The sequence below is a fragment of the Canis lupus genome, chromosome 28 (genome assembly GCF_011100685.1).
Source record: "Canis lupus familiaris isolate Mischka breed German Shepherd chromosome 28, alternate assembly UU_Cfam_GSD_1.0, whole genome shotgun sequence".
Taxonomy (NCBI): Eukaryota; Metazoa; Chordata; class Mammalia; order Carnivora; family Canidae; genus Canis; species Canis lupus.
The window spans coordinates 11,109,466-11,130,231 of record NC_049249.1 but is presented as its reverse complement, the minus strand read 5'-3'; the positions used below and the strand labels follow the sequence as shown (position 1 = coordinate 11,130,231).

The window sequence follows — 20,766 nt, the reverse complement described above, 5'->3', positions numbered from 1 at the left end:
CATAAAGATGATGCTCACACTGCTTGCTGTGCCAAGATTGGTAGATCCTTTGGGTCTGACTCAGGAAACCGGGTCTTCCGCCAGCATTTATGAAACAACAGCAGGCTAGCTTGTTAGCTTGAAAGTGGGGGTAAATCCCAGCCCCTGACAGGTGCTATAGGCAGAGGGAATAAGTAGTGATGTTTGCCAGTCCCAAAACAATCTAAGTCCCAAATCGATGACTTTCACTATGCCCAGAAGGGAAGGCGGCTTGTAACAAGGAGTGACCACCCGGAGATCCCATGAACAGCTCAGTTCTGTCTTCAATCTCTGGGCTACCGTAAATGCACTGCATATATAGATTCAGCTCACATTGGTTTAATATCTATTATGTGCCAGGCCCTGAGCTGGCACTTGACATAAATTAGCTAACAGCAGAGGCAAACTCACAGTGAGGAAGGAGATGGGTGTTGGGACCTGCAGAATCTTGCCTTGAATCTTATAAATTACTAAATAAACGTTTTTTCAACACCCTACTATGTGTATACCTGGCATTATGCTATAATCCTCCACCTGAGTTGGAAGAGGCCTTAAAGATCATGTGCTCCAGGCTTCTCATTTTCTAGAGGGATAACTAAGGCCTGGGGAAGATAAGTGGCTTGCCCTAGGTCACACAGCTGGCTGATGATGTGAGTGCCAAGTTTAGAACTTAGGTCTCTGGCAGCCCCGGTGGCCCAGTGGTTCAGTGCTGCCTTCAGCCCAGGGTGTGATCCTGGAGACCCAGGATCGAGTCCCACGTTGGGCTCCCTGCATGGAGCCTGTTTTTTTCTCTCTGTCTCTCTGTTTCTCATAAATAAATAAAATCTTTTTTTTTTTTTTTTTTTTTTTTAAGAAGAGGACTTTGGCCTCCTGATTCACAATCCAGTGTTCACTCAGGGCAGGGGGCTCTGTACGTGAACTCTCATTTGTTGGCCAAGTGGCTCACACCTCCAGACCTGTTCCCAGGGCTGTGGGAACAGGGACCTCTGGAATGGTGGGTGGGGTCCCCTCTGGGTTGGAGTTGGGTAGAAATCTGGTGGCTCTTGAGTTTGTTATTCCAGCCCATGAGGGGGACCTGGCCTTTGTTGGAACTATAAAGTGGCCTGGATTCTGGCACCTTGGGGCTAAGCATGATGAAGAGGCAAAGGCATTTGACTCTGACAAAGCTCAGCCCTTGCTCCCCAGGTGAAGCTGGCCAGGACCAGACCAGGAGCCACAGGTACCCTCTGAGGCTTATCTTTGTGTGAAGCCACCCAGAACACTGGCTGGCAAGGCTGGTTCCTAAGGCTAAGTAACCATGGGTAACCATGGGTGACCAAAGTAGAAGCCCAGGAGACTTCACGTTAATTGGCTGCCTATGAGGTACTGAAGATGACCTACTACTGGGACCTGTGATGGGGATGTGCAGACCTCAGCAGACCACAGTCCTAGAGAAAAGAGGATCCTCACTTATAAGAATGGACATTCTGAGCCAGGATGGACTGAATCAGTCACCACCACTCTGCCAGTCAGCCTTGGATAAAAGTGCCAGTGGCTCAATAGTAATAACCAACATTTGCAAAGCATTTACCATGGGCCAGGCACCATGACAGGTGCTTTCCACTCTTGTCTCACTTACTTCCCACAATAGCTCTGTGAGGTAGGGCCTTTAAACCACTTCTACTTTAAAATGAGGAAACTGAGGCACAGGGAGCTTATGTGACTTATCTAACGTCACATATCTAATGGAGAACGGAATTCAAATATTTGATGTCCAAACCTAGGCTTTTATTCTTTTAAATATTTTATTTATTTATTTGATAGAGAGAGAGCACAAACAGGAGAGGCAGAGGGGGAGAGAGAATCATGCTCTCCACTGAGCAGAGAGCCTGATGCAGGACTCAATCCCAGGATTCTGGAATCATGACCTGAGCCGAAGATAGACACTTAACCTGCTCAACCGACAAAGCCACCCAAGGCACCCCCAAATCCAGGCTTTTAATCAGTGCATATATCTCAGATTTCAGCCTTGGTCTTGGAAGTGACAAGACATCAGAGGACTGCCCCCGAGCAGTGATAAAGAGAATGATGCCTATGTTGCAGAGATGGTCAGCAGGTAGGGGGCCACAAGAGCGGGTGTGGCTGTCACAGGCCCTAAGATCTGTATTTGGGCAGCCTGACTGTGTCTGCTGTTTCTATTTCTTACCCTGCTATGTCAAGGGTCTCCAGGAAAGGGGGATTTGTCCCCCTAATTCTCTAGCCCATCCATGACTGGAGCTTTAAAGCAAGAAGAGTGAGGCCCAAGGGTCACCATCAGATGATGCTTTGCGCTGCATGTTCCCACCTGCATCTCCTCCTTGGCCCTTGCAACAACCTTGGGAGATAGGAAATTCATTATCTCCACTTGACAGTTGAGGAAAATGAGACTCAGAAAGATTAGGCTAGGAACTAAATTTAGATTTCTGGACCACTGGAAACACTACAGCTGTCTGAGATTCCCTGAGTCTACTTTAACCATGAACTTGCCGCTTAGGTCAGTCTCACCAGACCCTTTATCAGACATTATTCATTGAAATCACAAGGCAAAAGGAAAGATGGTCTCACCACCACTACCACTTGGTCTCCAACTCCTGTTACCACTGAGGTCCCTTACAGATGTGGCTAATCATGGAGATTTTCTCCAACTCTGGTTTTTCTCTCTGCTGCCAAAAATCCACCCCCTCCCCCACGTAGACTGGCAGAGTGGGATGCCATGACTGAACAAGTTCAAAAGTCACAGACGCCACTGGACCTTGTCCTGACCTATTAGGAAGATGCCAAAATAGCTAACATCATGGCATTCAAGGATCAAGAGAAGAAACAAAAATCTTCAGTGGTATTGAAATGCTTTGGGAGACCTGCCTGCCTCTCCCATGGCAGCATTTTCCCTGTACTCACAGCCCCTGTCGGACTGGTGGCTCTAGATATAGATGGTATATTTATACTATAAAGCTCTGCCCCTACTTTCCTATCTCCTCTTCTGACCCAAACTGGGCCTATCAGATTCCTTCTTTTGCAATTTGACCAAATGGTCATTCCTAAATGGAGCAAGTGCTGGAGTGACCAAAGGCAGTACATGAGGCAAATTTAGGTGAAGTAGAAATCCTGCGTTGGCAGAAGTTGATCTGCAGAGAAGAGGGCAGTGTGTTAGGGTTGTCTAGAGAAACAGGAAGGATAGATAGATATGTAGATTTATTCTAAGAAACTGGTTTGTGTAATATAATTACAGGTTTTAAGGAGGCTTTTAAGTCCCAAGATCTACAGTTGGCAAGGTGGACACCTAGGAGAGCCATAGTGTAGCATACTCTAAAGGTTGCAGGCTCAAGACCCAGGAAGAGCCAGGGTTTTAGTTAGAGTCCAAAGGTGGGGGGAAAAATAAACAATGTCTCTGGGCACTTGGGTGGCTCTGTTGGTTAAGCTTCTTGATTTCTGCTCAGATCATGATCTCAGGGTTGTGAGATCAAGCCCTGTATTGGGTTCTGCAGTGAGCATGGGGCCTGCTTAAGACTTTCTCTAGGCAGAAGGAGGTCCTCCTTACTCATGAGAGGGTCAGCCTTTTTGTTCTATCCAGGCCTTCAACTGATTGGATAAGATCCACCCACACTAGGGAGAGCAATCTGCTTTACTTAGTCTACCAATTCAGATGTTAATCTAATCCAAAAACACCATCACAGACACACCCAGAAAAATATTTCAACAACTCTCTGGGTGCTCTGTGGCCCAGTCAAATTAATATATAAAATTAACCATCACAGGCAGCTATGCAGGCACAAAAGATGGTGAGAGAGGACAGTTGCCTGTGACGTGCTTTGGGTGGTTCTGTTAGACTTCAGTTCTGTGAACTCACTGTTGCTTTACAGTAACAACCCCTTGCGCTGCACTTTTTCATTTTAGCTAACTTGAACAGATTTCTGCTTCTTATAACAGCACTGGAATGAAGCACATTAACTAACTAACTGCTAGGGTGTAACATAGTTCCACTCTGTGGTGGTGGAACTGCAAATTCTTTGATTCTTCTCCCATCAAGAGGTTGAGTCTATGTCCCCTTTCCCTGAATCTGGGCAAGGATGGCAGGATGGCAGAAACCATATTTATGACTTCTAAGTTCTGTCCAAAAGACAAAGCCACTTGAGCCTTATTCACTAGACCTCACTTGTGTCCCTGAGCCACCATGGAAGACATCTATGCTCCAGGTCACATTGAGAATCCAGTCAATAGTCCTGGCTTTCAGGTTCTCCTAGCCTAGGCACCAGATACACGAAGTGAGCTTTCAAATGATTCTAACCCCAGCTATCAAGGCAATCTCAGCCTTCCAGACTTCTGGCTGAAGTCCTGACATCACAGGGCAGAGACAAGCCATGCCCACTGTGCACTATCTGAATTCCTGTGTATGGTTCATGCTTTCTATTTTCTGTTGTTTTGTGATGTTTTGACATCTTGGGACCTTGCAGATCCAAGCAGGGACTGCCCCTCCCAGGTTTAGCTAATTCCTAAAGATAGCAAATAATGTGACTGTGAGTGTGCCTTTGACGAGCAAACTAATCGATCCAGAGCCCATACTCCAAACCACTTTCTCTATTTTGGCTCTTACACTCTAGGAGGCAATATTCCTCTGCCCTAATTGTTCCAGGGAAAGGTATCAGACAAATGAAGATAGTCCCTGGGAATCCCTCGGTGGCTCAGTGGTTTAGTGCCTGCCTTCGGCCCAGGGCGTGATCCTGGAGTCCTGGGATAGAGTCCCACATCAGGCTCCCTGCATGGAGTCTGCTTCTCCTTCTGCCTGTGTCTCTGCCTCTGTGTGTGTGTGTGTGTCTCTCATGAATAAATAAATAAAATCTTAAAAAAAAAAAAAAAGAAAGAAAGAAAGAAAGAAAGAAAGAAAGAAAGAAAGAAAGAAAGAAAGAAAGAAAGAAAGAAAGAAAAGAAGACAGTCTCTAGGCCCCAGAGCCTGCTGGAATTATTCAAACTAGCCAATCCTATACCTGCCTACCCTCCTTACTATGCTTCACCCATTTCTTTCCACAAAAACTACAATAAAAGCTCATGTCCATGCTTTTCTCTTGTCCCTTCTGATTCCTGACTGACCCTGTGCTTCCCCAGGTGGCCCTGTGTGGCATATCCCTTCCTCTGGGGAACTATGAGTAACAAGTTATCTTTTCTTTTCTTTCTTTTCTTTTTTTTTAGATTTTATCTATTTATTCACGAGGGCCACACACACACAGAGAGAGAGAGAGAGAGAGGCAGAGACACACGCAGAGGGAGAAGCAGGCTCCATGCACGTAGCCCGACACGGGACTTGATCCCCTGTCTCCAGAACCATGCCCCGGAGCTGAAGGCGGTGCTAAATTGCTGAGCCACCCGGGCTGCCCTAAGTTATCTTTTCAATGGTAGCTATCTCCTGATCTGTTGGCCTCACTATTCCTAAATAAAACCAAAATCTCCAGTACATTTTAAAACCACCTGATCAAAAAATAAAAAATAAAATAAAACAACCTGGCCTGGGGTACCTGGGTGGATCAGTCAGTTGAGCCTCCAACTCTTGATTTCAGCTTAGATCATGATCTCAGGGTCATGAAATTGATCCCCACGTCCAGCTCTGTGCTCAGTAGAGTCTACTTGTCCCCTCTCCCTCTGCTCCCTCCCCAAATAAATAAATAAATAAATAAATGTTTACTGCAAAGCCACCCAAGGGGCTGAGGGAAGCCACTAGTCCCTGTGTGTTGCTGGCTGCCATGTGCTGTAGGGTAAGCCTCCCACACTTCAGGAACCCACACTGCCAGACCTGGTGCTTGAAAAGTCACCTGAGCTCCGGGAGCAGGCACTGGAAAAGCCTCGCAAGCTGCGGGAGCTCAGTGAAAGGGCACACCTTAACGAGGAGAGAAACCCTTCCTCCTACGGTGTCTTGCCAGCTCCCTCTACTGACAAAGCTGAGCATTGTGCCAGCTGGAAAAGGAGAAATATTTACAGGACTCGGCTCCTTTATCGCAGAGATAACTGGCACAGTCTACCTCTTTGGAGACTCAACTTCCATATACAACCTTCTATATACATCTGGGCTTCCATAGGACAATGAAACAACTCCATATTTCCACCTAATGAAATACAGCATCTTTCTTTTCTTTTCTTCTTCTTCTTCTTCTTCTTTTTTTTTTTTTTTAGAAACTGTTTATTTTCGGTCAGCCTTATTTCCATTTTGTTGCTTCTGTGGAAGAGCAGCTTAAGACCACTCAGTGGTTGCTCCTACCCATTCAGTGGCCTGAGCAGTGGGAGCTGCAGGCCAATCTTCAGTGGCTGGCTGAGCGCTCCAGTCTTCAGTAGGGAACTGCTGAATAGGCACAGAGGGCACCTGCATGCCTTCAGACCAGTCTGCAACTTCAGGCTGAGTAGCAGTGAACTCAGGAGCTATAGCTGTCCATTCACCCTGAAATTCCTCCTTAGTCACAGCCTTTTCAGCAGCGGCCTGTTCTTCCTTTTCAATCTCTTCAGGATCTCTGTAGAAGTAGAGATCAGGCAAGACTTCCCACGGGTGCTCATGGGAACTGGTGCTACGCATGGGCAGGACTTCCCGAGCTAGCAGCCACCACATCAGACCCACTGAGTGAGCTCCTTTGCTGTTGCAAGGGGTGGCGATGTCCACATAGCACAGAGGAGAGTCCGTGTTACACAGAGCAATGGTAGGCAGGTTAACGAGGATGCCTCTGTGAGAGGCTGGTGGTCAGCCCTGGGATCAGTAACCTCCAGAAGCCTTGGCTCTTGGAAGGTTGCCTGGATCTGGTTAGTGAAGGTTCCAGGAATGAAGCGGCTAGCTATAGGAGTGGCTCCAGTAGCAGCAGCAAATTTCAGCACAGCTCGCTGGCCAGTATTCCTGGATGATATAACACTGACATCAGCTGGGTTTTCAATGGCAACAATGGCACAAGCTGCCAACAGAAGCTTCTCCCAAGTTCTCTTCAGATTTATGATGTAGATACCATCACTTTTCCTTTTGTAGATGTACTGTTCCATTTGGAAGTCAAGGTTGGTGCCACCTAAGTGGGTTCCTGCTGCAAGGAATTTGAGGACATCTCCTTCATTTGCAGAACATCAAGGGCTCCGGACATTGTTAAAGTTTCCCTTTAAGTTCTGATGGGAACGAAAAACAACGCTGTATGGACCCTTCCCTGGGTAGCGTGGAAAAGGAAAGCATCTTTCTTGTAAATGACATTCTTACCCCCTCTCTTCAAAATAAGGAGATATACAGTCTCAGTGATCTGTATTAAGTACTGCTCAGAAAGAAAAAAAGACTTCTTGGATTTTGTTAGGGTCCTTTGAAATATACTGGTAACTAAAGACTAAGCTAGTAACGATAATATCCAATAACTTCCATATAAACGTACATATGAAATGAAAGCATAAGAGAGAGAAGAGGGGGCAGCCCCGGCGGCGCAGCAGTTTAGCGCCGCGCCGCCTGCAGCCCAGGGCCTGATCCTGGAGACCTAGGATCAAGTCCCATGTCAGGCTCCTGCGTGGAGCCTCCTTCTCCCTCCTCCTGTGTCTCTGCCTCTCTCTCTCTATGTCTATCATAAATAAATAAATCTTTAAAAAAAAGAGAGAGAGAGAGAAAAGGTTACTATGTACAAAAACACCATGTATATATAACAAAAAATATGCAAAGCTGCTACAATCCTTTTTTTATTTTTTTTTAAGATTTTATTTATTTACTCATGAGAGACACAGAGAGAGAGAGAGAGGCAGGCAGAGACACAGGCAGAGGGAGAAGCAGGCTCCATGCAGGGAACCTGACATGGGACTCGATCCTGGGTCTCTAGCCCTGGACTGAAGGTGGCGCTAAACCGCTGAGCCACCTGGGCTGCCCTACAATCCTTTTTATAACTGGCCACCGGGCTGTTTTAGTAGCCATTAATGATTTTCTAGCTGCTTTATTCCTTGTACACTTATTAGTTGGCATTTTACTATAAGGAAAGCCTTTTTCTTCTCCTCTGTTTACCTATTCACTTATTTATAGTGCTATGGACTCAGGTGTTTTTTCACTCATTGGATTATAATCTATTAGCGTCATGCTTTATTTTGATGCTCTGCATTTGCTAATGGGAGCCCTTATAAAAGGACTCCTTGTCCCTTTGATGTGTTCACATTTTTCTTCGAGTACTTCTTTGCTTTCTAGGACAAGATATTCTAGAATCATCCTGAACTTTCTCAACCCCAGTGGCTGAATTGATCATTTCCCCAAGGGGCCATGGTTCCTTTTGTGGAGAATATTGAGAACTCATATGTGGGGCAGCCCGGGTAGCTCAGCGGTTTAGCGCCACCTTCACCCAGGGTGTGATCCTGGAGACCTGGGATCGAGTCCCACATCAGGCTCCTTGCATGGAGCCTGCTTCTCCCTCTGCCTTGTGTCTCTGCCTCTGTATTTGTGTGTTTGTCTCTCATGAATAAATAAATAAAATCTTTAAAAAAAAAAAAGAGAGAACTCAGTATGTGAACTGTAAATGTGCATATCCCTGTTGTGGTATCATTGCTTCTAGGCCCTCTCAGCAGACACAGCTGGAGAACAGCTGTATGTGCTTGTATGTGTTTGTGTGTAAGCATACACATGTATATATGCACACATAATACATTTAAACATATGTATACATTTACAACTTATTTATTTTTTAAATTTTATTTATTTATTCATGAGAGACACAGAGAGAGAGGCAGAGACACAGGCAGAGGGAGAAGCAGGCTCCATGCAGGGAGCCTGATGTGGGACTTGATCCCGGGACTCCAGGATCACGTCCTAGGCCAAAGGCAGGTACTAAACCGCTGAGCCACCCAGGGATCCCCAGAAGGGTGCTTTTTAAAAAGTTTAGAATTACCAAGATCGCTGATCAAGAAAAACAGAATTAACTCAAGAGAGTCACACAATGTTCTCTCTGCTCCCCGCAGAATAGGACAGATAGCAACCACAAACCCTTTGGAACAAACCTCAACTCCACTGGGGAACCATTTGTAAGAGCTGCTTGAACAATTCCTGCAAGACAGAGAGAGAAGGGGTCAAATGTTGGGTTAGTGTCTGTAGCAAGGCTTATATTGAGCGCTATGCCTATAGCACCTCACTTCATCCTCACAGCAAAACAGAGAGGTGCCTATGATTCTTTCCACTTTATAGATGAGGAAGTAGGAAAGCAGAGAGGTTATTTGCCTAAGGTTGAACAGCTGAAACTCCTTTTCTAGACTCTACTCCCCTAGAAATTAGTAGTCTACTGAGCCCTCTTGGCACTTGAGGCAAAAGGAAACATGTGCACTCCTATACACACCTATCAAAATATTCTCCCATATTGTGAATCAAATGGAAAAATTTGATGAAAGCCCTACAATAAAAAAAACATGGCCATCCATAAAGACTTGTGTTGCCCAATCGGTTCACACACTATTTTCAACCCTCAGAAAGCTAATTGGAAGGGAGCATAACAGCAACCTGTGTGGGAACCACGGGCTGATTGGAAATGACCATTCTTGTTGCAAAATGACACCAGGTCATAAAACAAACCAGAGCTTGTCTTTAAGTGTTGATATTTTGTTCATCATGGATGCTTTACATTAATTTTGATTTTTAAAAATATTACACTAAAATATTTATCTTGATTACTGAGTTTTTTTTTGTGTCCCCTTAAATACTGCACCCAAGGAGTATTCCTTACTCACTTTACCTTAATCTGATTCTTGGTAAAACCAAATCTTGGCCTGAATTACACCAGGGCTCCAAGCCTCAGATTTGACTTTCTCTTCGAAACAGGGCCTTCCCTGCTGGGGAGGTGGATCCCAGATCCTCCAGTCCTGCATGATGGAAGTGCACTATCTTCTCATCAGACATACGGAATCATAAAGCTCTAACAATAGAAATGTTTCCATTGTGTGATAAGCGCATGGTCACATGCCTACAAAAATGTTTGGAGACACCAGATGTTCTCCACCCAGCCTTAGTCACGTCTGACCCAGAAGCCACAAGTTCCCAATTCCCACCCTGGTATGTTCATTTGAGCTCCTGGTATCAGAAGTCCTAGGCTCTCCAAGTACTAATATGCCAAGAGTTTGGCCCTTTCTATTTCTGAGACTGGGGAACAGGGTGTCCCTGGTTCAGAAGCTCAGTCTCCCTATTTAGGACTCCACACACTCCTTTCTTTAGCCAAGCAGCTGGCTGAAAGGTTTTGCAGCAATCAGTGCCTTCTATTGGAGATGAACATTGCTGACTTCTTTATTCATTTGCTATTTCCCTAGGTCTTCAGAAAAAGCAAAGAGAAACTGCTGCTAAAACCCTTTTAACTATAGCAAAGCATTTGCTGATGTTTTTGTAGAGGACAGAAAGAGAAACTGGAGACCTTGGGATGGGGAAGAACAGCTCCCAAACATCCCTTCCACCTTGCAGAAAGGGACCCACAAATCCTTATGTGCTGGCTTTTATTCCTTCTCCCTCGCAACTTTTACAGAGGAGAGATCACACTTAAATGACTATGAAGGTCAACTTTGAAGTGAAAAAGAAATCAGGGAGACCTAGCTCCCTATTCCCAGGTGCCTTCCTGACCATTTTTGAACCAGTGTACAAATAACTCCTCCTCTTCCAAGGAAGTAAACAAGCATTTATCAAGAACCTATTGGGGGCTCATAGGTGGCTGCAGTTGGTTAAACATCTGATTATTGATTTAGGCTCAGGCGGTGATATCAGCATAGTGATCCTAGGGTCCTGAGATTGAGTCAAGCGTTGGAGTCTGCACTCAGTGGGGAGTCTGCTCGAGATTCTCTCTCCTTCTCCCCACTCCCAACAACTCCTTCCTCATGCTGTCTCTCAAATAAATAAATAAATCTTAAAAAAAAAAAGATCCTATTGGACCCTGCATCCACTCCCACTCCTTCTGATCTACGTTCCAAGCTGTGGCCAAAGTGGCCTTCTAAAAACACAAATTTTTCATGAGGATGAAATGAGCTAATATCTGTAAAGTGCTGACTGGTACATTTAGATATAAAATATCTATTAGACAAGTATATATAATGCTATTCTCCTCAGAGAGTCAAATGGAAATGTTTTCACTGTCCGCCTCTGTCTTCTGCTTTCTCACCACTCTCTCCCTTGGGAGTCTTACTCCAGGTCTCATTTTTTTTTTAAGGTTTTATTTATTTATTCATTGGAGACACACACACACACACACACACACACACACACACACACACAGGCAGAGACACAAGGCAGAGGGAGAAGCAGGCTCCATGCAGGGAGCCTGACGTGGGACTTGATTCCCGGACTCCAGGATCAGGCCCTGGGCTGAAGGCACAAGCTAAATCGCTGAGCCATCCAGGGATTCCCCTCTAGGTCTCATTTTAAGTCCTCCTGAGCCAAGCTTCCTCCTAGACTCTGCACATGCTATTCTTTCTTTTTTTTTTTTATGTTTTTTTTTTTTTAAGATTTTATTTATTTATTCATGAGAGATACACAGAGAGAGAGAGAGAGAGGCAGAGACATAGGCAGAGGGAGAAGCAGGCTTCCTGTAGGGAGCCCGGTGTGGGACTCCATCCCGGGACTCCAGGATCATGCCCTGGGCCAAAGGCAGGCGCCAAACCAGAGCCACCCAGGGATGCCCTATTCTCTCTTTCTTAAGCATTCTTCCCAGACCCGCTCCTCTTCATTTGACCAACTTCAACTTCTTCATAGCTTAAAGTTACTTCTCCTTCTCCCAGGACCTCCTACAGGGAATTGAATTTCCTCCGTTTGATCCTTTTATAGTTATAATGTTTATCACAGTTGTAACCACTACTAAATGTTTTAAGCTTTTTTTTTAAAGATTTATTTATTTATATTTATGATAGACACACACACAGAGAGAGAAAGAGGCAGAGGAGGGAGAAGCAGGCTCCACGCAGGGGGCCCGACGCGGGACTCGAACCCGGGACTCCAGGATCGCGCCCCGGGCCAAAGGCAGGCGCCAAACCGCCGAGCCACCCAGGGATCCCCCGTTTTAACCTTTTTAATGTCTGCCTTCCTTACTATAATTCCCCCAGGGCACGGGCTTACAGACGTCTCCTATTCACTGCAGGTTAAGGAACTTGGACGCGGTGGGTCCCTGATGGACCCTTGTCCCCTGAATGTATAAAATCTTCGCACGCAGTATGGCTCATTTAGCTGACTGACCCAGGGTTGCGCAGCTGATTCAGGATTCGAATCCACGGCATTCTAGCTTCGGAGCCCACGCTCTCACTCTCTCTTCCTTTCCCTCAGAGCTGGAGCCAGAAGGGAGACGAATCTAAGGCACTGCGGGTCCGTCTGCAGAGGCCACCGCGGCCGGGAGCGCGGCGCCCAGGCCCGGGGGAGGGGCACGCGTCACGTGTACCCGCAGGGCCCGCGGCCGCCGCACCCCGAGGCCGGAATGCGGCCCCGCCCCGCTCCCGCGCCAGCGAAACCCCGCTCTCCCCGGGTGCTGACGTCAATGAAGGGGGCGCCTCGGGCGCCGCGCTAGGGCGGCCGAGGGGGCGGGAGGGGCCCCGGCGGACACGCCCCTCGCCGCTGCGCCGCGGCTGATTGGGCCCGGGGAACCTTCGCGCTGGGCTCCGAGGCCGGCGGGGGGGAAGGGGCGGGGCCCGGCGCGCCCCTCGCGCCTCCGCTGCTGCTGATTGGCCCACGGAGTCTCCGCGTTCGGTTCTGGGAGGCTCGCCCCCGAGCTCTCGCCGAGGCTCCGCCGAGGATTGGCTCCTCCCCGGCCGGGGAGCGCTCTCTCCCCGAGTCGCGGCTGTGACCCAGGTGGCCCGCCTCGGGCAGCCAGGTACGTAGCTCCGAGGCCCGGCTCGCGCTGCGGTGGGAGCGGGCGGGCGGGCCGTCAGACCCGGTGCCGCTGGGACCCGAACCCGGAGTCCGCTTAGGGCCCGGCATTGTGCGAAGCGGCCACGTCTGAGCCCCGGGGGCTGACCTGTGCTGGGGATGTGGCCCTGCAGCCTGGGCCAGGAGATCCCCTCCCAAGCTCTCGACCCGTGGGTGAGCGCCGCCTGGACCTCGTGAGCGCCTTCGCATCAGGAAGCGCCCGCCCTTGCCAAAGCCGCGAAGGGTTGGGGTGGGCGCCTCTTAGCTTGCCCCATCCCGATTTGAGGTCTGTCGGCGCTGCCTTTCGGCGCGGTGAGTAATCGCTCTAACTCCCTGCGGGCCGTGGAGTGCTGAGGGCGCCGAGGCAGGCTTGGGAGACTTGCCTTTCGATCCCTGCGCCTTCCGAAGCCCGCAGAAGCAGATAGCAGGCTCCGAGAGGTTTCTGAGCCTCCGGGTCGTTCCTTCCCCTGAAGACCTCGACAACCATCTGGCAGGAACAAAAATAGCAGTGGTTGAGAGGCTGGGCGCTGAGATCATACTACCTGGGTATATCCCAGCCTCACCACCCACCTCCTGTTTGACTTTGGGCAAGTCACTTAACCTTTCTGAGCTCAGTTTTCTCATCTGTAAAATGGGTATAACCTTTTTAGTTATAGTGCTTCCTCATAGGGGTGAGTTAAAAAGATCACCTATTTGAAAGTGATGTTCTGTGTCTGACATGGAGCAAGCTGCCTCACTGGCAGCTGTGATTTAAAGGTCTACAGATGGATCCATTCCCCTTTGCCATCTTTTCCCAAGTGAAGGCCCCTTTTGAGGGAGTTTCATGAAAATGACAATGATTCTATACTGCCTGGCTGTTAAATTGCCTTTCCCTTACATCACTCATTCATGATGCAATGTACTGGAATGGATGCTTTCACCAGTACAGCAATGTACTGGAATAAGGGAATAACCCTTATTCCTTTAAGGGTTATTTATTCTCACTCATTTGATGATGGGCAAAATGAGGCAGGGGAAACAGGCTTGTCAATGTCACCCAGTTTTCAGTGGCACGGCCAGAATTCAGGGTTCTTGAACTCTTGAAGAGGGTTATTTCTACACTTAGTTTATTTTCCAGTCGTGTCTGAGAATTGGTCTAGGAGTAGGGCCCTTTTGTCCACTTCCACATTAGATCTGCAGACTGACATGTATGCAGTTCTCTCAGTTTCTTCTCGGGGTAGGGTAGGCCTTAAGGGCCTGGGAGCTCACACGGCCTTGTTGACTCCGCCTCCCAGTGGAGGAACCACAGATTTTGGCTGCTGTCCAGCGACAGGGGAGGCAGGCCAGGGCCACAAGTGTTGATCTGGGCCTTGGGCCAGAGCCTCCAGTTCTTTTTCCAAAGGCCCTTTGCCTCCGATTACAGATTATTACCATCACCAGGGTTATCTGAAGGAGGTGAGCTGAGTGTGGAAGCAGTTGCTGGCAGCTCGTGCAAGTGTGTTCTGCCTCTGGTAGTTGGTTACCTGTGCCTCTCTGAGACCATGGTCAGAATAGCTAGCTGTCTAAACTGAGCTTCATAGACTACAAAGGGTGCTCAATTGTGCGCTATATTTATGTATTACAAATTCATTGCATGGTGAGTCACTTTTTAAATATATTTCTTTGTTAGAGCTCTATAATTCATTTATTGCCTATTTCAAAACAAGTTGAACTTTGTCCTTTTCCACATTTGGTATTTACTTTGGGGGTTCATTTTTAAGCTACTTTGTGTCATGCTGAAGTATTTTGCAATGAGTTTTTACTCATTTGTTCACAGACCCATGTTTATATTCTTTCACGTCAGCTCTGGGATGAAAGATCCACTTGTAATCTTTTAATATCTCTATGGTGTCATTTTCCATTTCAAAAAAGTACCATTGTTCAAGTATACACTGACTTCCCATGAATTCAGGTCCTGTCCAAGAAATTAGGGGGGAAATAACACATTGAATAAGATGAGATATTTCTTCTGGGGAGCCTGGCTGGCTTAGTTGGTAGAGTGAGCCACTCTTGATCTCAGGTTGTAAATTCAAGCTCTACATTGGGTGTAGAGATTACTTAAAAATAAAATCTTAGGGCAGCCCAGGTGGCTCAGCGGTTTAGCACTGCTTTCAGCCTGGGGCGTGATCCTGGAGACCCAGGATCAAGTCCCACGTCGGGCTCCCTGCTTCTCCCTCTGCCTGTGTCTCTGCCTCTCTCTCTCTGTCTCTCTCATGAATAAATAAAATCTTTAGAAATAAACATAATAAAATCTTTTAAAAAGTTTATTCTGATAATAAAAGTGTTTTTTTTTTTTTTAATAAAAGTGTTCTAATTCATTTTCCCAAAGTTTAATCCTATGTGAAATCTCATATTGATTTTTATTCTCTTACTGCTGGCTGACTCCCAGGGGCAGGCAGAGCCAAGAGTGAAGATCCTCAAAATCTAGAGGTGCCAAGGCACCCCACCCCAAAATGCATGGAGGGTATGTTTGAAGCTGGAGGCTTAGACTCACCCAGATGGTTTGTTGGTGTGTTTGTAACTTGCTGTAACTGGGATGCTGGAGGCTGGAGGTGGGGCCTTGTAGGGCTTCATAGCACACACTGGTGGCTGTGAATATCTGGGAAGTTGGGCTCCAAGTCATCCCTGAGGCAGCTGCTGCTACTTAATCCTGTTGCCATTCTCTCTGAAGGGAGGGTAAGATTGCCTGAATCTGAGAGAAGCCCAACATGGCCTCTTCTCCCGCCACCCAGACCAGCCTAGGAGGCTGCCCCAGGCTTGGCCACAGCCAGCGTAGGTCACTGGAGTGCTTTAGAGCAGTGAGTTCTCTGTCTTCTCCCAGTCCCTAACCCCAAGTCCCACAGCAGCAAAAACAGTGTCTTATCTCTAGGGAAGGTTGAGGAGAGCAGAAAAGGAGGAACTACTGGTTGGGGAATTTCCTGGCACCTAATTAGCCAGACCTGTCCATACACGTTGCATTAAGGCCTCATCAGACGAGCAAATCCAGTCACTGCTTCTGTACAGACCTAGCCTCGTCATAGAACCATTGACTACACACGCCCTGAGACCAAAAGCACGAAGCTGTTCCTTCTTCCTGGTGTATGAGGGAAACAGAGGCCCACAGAGGTGATGTGAAGTACTGGAGGCTCCTCAGCCAGCGAGTGGCACAAGGGCTCAGAGTCCTCTGACTCAGGAGCTGGTACTGTGTGCACTGGGCTGGGCTGAGCTGTGGTTCCAGATTTGTTTTGTGGGAGCTGGGAATCTAACTCTGAGTGCTGCGGGTTCAAGGCTACAACAGCAGATCACAGTCAACAGCTCTGACACTCAAGAAAAGGTAAACTCTACAACCCCGCCCCTACCTTGTGTGTGGGCTCGTCATTGTTCCCTTTCCAAGTGGCAGGTTTCCCCTTTTATGAATTAGGTGAGAACAGAGCCCTCTCCCCCACAGAAATGATGGGCTTCAGTTTGCTCGGTGCTGCTTGGCTGTGAAGGCAGCCGAGGTATTCAAACACAGCTGCAGCCCCTTACACCAGGTCCTGGCCTTGGCTGAGCCTCTGGCATTGAATCTGTGTCTTGGCTTTCTTTGCTCCTCTCTGAGCTGGGAGGAAGGTAACAGTGTTTGATTCCTAGAACTATTTGGAGGATGAAATATCATGCATATTGTCCTATCACCAGTAAATGACCCAGAGTTAGTTTTTTAACATCAGCCTGAAAGTGTTACCTGGTGACTATTGTTTTTTGGTCACTTTTTATCATCCAATTCAGGGGATTTGATTACCACACATACCAGGTTTTTAACTGGATTTCAAAATAGTGCTTAAGGAGATGTAGATTGAAAAATTCCCATTTCCAGATAAAAAACACAATTTTTGTGGAGTTAATTTATCTGAGTCTTGTGCAGTTTTTTTTTTTTTTTTAAGATTTTATTTATTTATGAGAGACACAGAGAGAAGCAGAGACATAGGCAGAGGGAGAAGCAGGCTCCCTATAGGGAGCCCTACGTGGGACTCCATTGGAGTCTCCAGGATCATGCCCTGGGCTGAAGGCGGTGCTAAACCACTGAGCCACCCGGGATGCCCTCTTGTGGAGGTTTTAGTTATTAAACCTTTTGAAGAAAGTGGGGTTCTTATGATAGGAGGCCTAGGCACTGGGACAGGGTGAGTTTGGAAATTACTGGAATAAGGAGGTTGGTTATTGAGGGAGGGCCAGTTACATTTGAGGAGTCTGATCAGAGTTGGAGAGAGGTCTCAAAGTCTCAGGAAAACAAAGGCAGGTGAGTGTTAAGGGCCGTGAAGCTGGGAATGCTTTATGTGATGTCCATTCTGTTTGAGTTTGTTACAAGGAGCATAGACATTTTGTATTGAAATGTATTTTAATTTTTACTCCCTTTTTAAGCTGGTTTCTGGTTGACCGATATCTCTGTAGCTCACCGTGGATGAGAGGAGGTCTGGTGTAGCAGCCAGGCCTTCCCCACTAGGCCTGGGGCTGAAGGGTGAAAGGAGCACAGGCAAATCCTCAGCTGGTTTAGGCCAGAACAGAGGAAAAGAGATCCTGTCATACCCCTGATCCAATTACAAAAGTCAAGGAAGCCAAAAGGGACAGGGTGTGGGGGTGAGAACAGAGGGTGTGGTGGCATTTGCATTTATTTGGCTCTTATCTGGTACCTGATACCACACTGGACTCAGTCCTTTTTTTTTTTTTTTTTTTGGATTCACGCAGTCCTTACAGCAATCCTGACAAGTGGTTATGAGCCCTACTTTACAGCTAAGCAGAGGCTCAGAGATGTTGAGTAACTTGCCTAGGGTTACAGTTAAGAAGGTGGCAGGAATGTGATTCAAGCCCAGTTCTGTGTAATGCCAAGGTCTTTGGTCTGCTTTCCAATCTCATAGCTTTTTCAGGCTGTACTGGAGACAAGGATGGGGGGAGTGAGCCTCAAATGTCTTTGTTACTCAAACTGAACTCTCTAGAACTGAGGAAGATCATTTAATTCTCATTTCCTATGGAGGGAGGGCATTGACATGAGCCTTCCTTTTATTGAACTCTTCTAGATCCCAACCTCTGCCCGTGGTTGTATATTCTAACCCTGTAGCCACCTCTTTGCCCCTATGTTCCTCTCCATGGCCTTTTGGTCTGCAGTTAGATCTGATTAGTCTGTTTCATACTGTGCTTACTGAACCATATGGACTTGGTGTGTCTCTAGGGTCTTGAAAATAGGTAGGATGACCATTCTGTTTTCCAGCTGGAAAAGCAGAATAGAACGTTGGGCACCGTTCTTTTTTTTGGGGGGGGGGGGGGCACCGTTCCTAACACTGTCCTAAGTCCCCACTGTGGCCCTGTGAAGTAGGAATTGGTGCAGCTCACACATTCACACAGGAAGCAAGTGAGCCATTCAGGGATGGAGGTGGCCAGAAGTGGGATTCCAACCTACATATTCCAACCCCAAAACCCTTCTCACCTCTGTGCTACAGAGCCTTAGAGAGACCTGGCTTCCATTCTAAAGTTTCATTAGTGAAATGAGGATACAGTATCTACCCATAGGGTTGCTGTTATCACGTTTCAATGAGGTGGTTGTGTGATTACAACTCTCAGAGCCATGCCCAATACATTTAAAGGCTCAACACAGTTCCGTGGCTGCTGTCAGAACTGTCCTCAGGACGTAGGTATCCCGGGTCGGCCTGGGCTTTACAGCCACAGACCTGGGTTCTGCTCCCAGCTCTCTGCTTATGCAAGGCTTTGTGACTGCAAAGGGTCATTTCAACCAAGTTACACTTCTTCATTTGTATGGTGGGAATAAACCATTCTTACTTCATGGGTTGCTGTGACTCTTCAGTGAGATAGTACATGTATTGTACACATAAGCACTTCATAACAAAGTTTGTCGTTATTCACATTATATCCCCCAGGTGCCCTGAAAATTAGAGTGACTAAGACTTAGTGCACGTTGACTCCTGGAGAATAGAAACACCAGAAGCCCTTGCATCCGTCAGGCTGCAGGTTTGGGAATGGCCTACTGACTGAAGTGTCTCCATGCTTTCCTTCCCCAGAGCATCCAGGATGGGCACCCCAGCCTCTGTGGTGAGTGAGCCGCCCCTTTGGCAAGCTCCAGCCGAAGCCCGGGGCCGCAAGCAGGCCTCGGCCAACATCTTCCAGGACGCTGAGCTGTTGCAGATCCAGGGCCTGTTTCAGCGCAGTGGGGACCAGCTGGCTGAGGAGCGAGCACAGATCATCTGGGAGTGTGCAGGAGACCACCGTGTGGCAGAAGCCTTGAGGAGGCTGCGTAGGAAGAGGCCCCCCCGGCTGAAACCACTGGCCCACTCACTGCACCACTGCAGCCGGCTCAGGTGGGTTCCTGGAACTGGAAGGCTGAGGGAAGGTGAGCACCAATGATGCCCCTTCCACCATGCTCCTGCCACCTGGCAGGGTGACCTGGAACCACTGACTTGGCCTCACTGTAAAGCACCTGCTGTGGGGGTTTTGAGGTCTACACAGTGCCTGTGACTGCAGTTACTACTAGAGTCATGTTGACCCTGTGAACTTCCATGGGAAGGAAGGCCTGGGCCCTATTGGTATCACTTAATTTTGCAGTGAGTCTCAGCCAGGGGAGGGATTTTTGTTTGGGAGAAAAAAATTGCTTCCCTGTTGCAGAATAGGTAACAATCACAATCTTACCTGTGGGATTATGGAGAACATAGTGTAGGAAGGTTTCGTAGAGGCAATGAGGTTTCAAAATTGAGGATCTTTAAACTTTCACTAGTCATCCCCCTTTGCCTAGGTCACGGACAGCCTGGGAACCGCAAACCCCACAAGGCCAAGCCAAACCACACAGCCTAGCCAATCACTGTGGGTTACGATCTGGGTTCTATTCTTCCCACTGCTTTCTTAGGGCCCCCAGTTAGAACATTAGACCTGAACAGGTCTTCCAAGTCATCAGGTCCGGGGGAGTAAATCAGGCCCTTGCTCATATTACCTCCAGTTGACTTGCAATTCCTGTTTAATATACCTTGCTAAGGAGGATATTTGTTCCTCCAGTCTCATATCATGGCTGACTGATGATGGCTGCCATGGGTACAGCATGAGGAAGCTGGAGAAATGCTGAGTATCACATACCCTGTTCTAGCCCAGCTCTCTTTACAGAAATGTGAAAGCTTTGCCTGGGCTTTAGCTTTCAGGGGGTAGACCAAACCAGGCTTCTGGTCTTGTTTTACCCTGAACAGTCTGTTTTAATAGTCCGTTGTGACCCAAATCTCTTTAGTTCCCATTCTGTTCTTCCTATTGATGTGGGCCTATTATACACTTGTTCTCCGCAGAATCCCCGAGCCCTGCGCTCCACTGGCCAACCCACAGAGTGGTAGCACGGAGACAGCTTCTGGTGATCAGTATCTGAACTCCAGGAGGACAAGTGCCAGGATCCGCCGGAACTGGAAGAAGCCAGGCCCTACAAGCTACCTCCATCAAATCAGACACTGATCCAGGGAAGGAGCTGGGAATAGCATTATCTTCCCCAGGAATTACAGGGACTTTTGCCAAAAGGCCCAGGAGGTAAAGAAGGAGGAGAGACTGGAGACAGATAGCCCCACAGGGGTAAATGAAAGACTACTGCCACTGGCCTGCTCCATTTGGAACAGGACTGGAAATGTCTCCTGAGCTCTAGGTTATATGGGACCCATTCCTCACCAGAATGAGAAGAAACCGCGCCTCAGCTCTTCCCATCTAACAGTACACCTGGGCTGCATGATATTCCCCTAAGTGTTGGACACTCACACTGAGCATCTCACCACTCCTGCTACTAACCCTCCTGTTCCTGCTATAACCCACAGTCCAGCAGCCTGCCCACATCCCTGCCCCTGTCAGGCTAGCACAAGGAAACTGTGGTTTAAGTGGCAAAATAAAAACATTTGCATCAATAA

General features: G+C 47.7%; 1 protein-coding gene and 1 pseudogene across 5 annotated transcripts in view; one reads left to right on the top strand and one right to left on the bottom strand.

Moving 5' to 3' along the window:
* The window catches only part of AVPI1 (arginine vasopressin induced 1), a 25,161-nt gene extending 4,395 nt beyond the window's left edge, over positions 1-20,766 (top strand). For 2 of the 5 annotated variants that reach the window (XM_038578449.1, XM_038578451.1), the window contains exons 2-3: positions 18,904-19,200; positions 20,167-20,766. In XM_038578449.1, coding sequence (XP_038434377.1) covers positions 18,914-19,200; positions 20,167-20,326 — 447 coding nt within the window. In that variant the 5' untranslated portion in view covers positions 18,904-18,913 and the 3' untranslated portion in view covers positions 20,327-20,766. Of the gene's footprint in view, positions 1-12,668; positions 13,175-18,903; positions 19,233-20,166 lie in introns of those variants that run through there. The other 3 variants (XM_038578452.1, XM_038578453.1, XM_038578450.1) reach the window with 3 other exon arrangements.
* Positions 5,804-7,387, bottom strand: LOC100683034 (annotated as a pseudogene).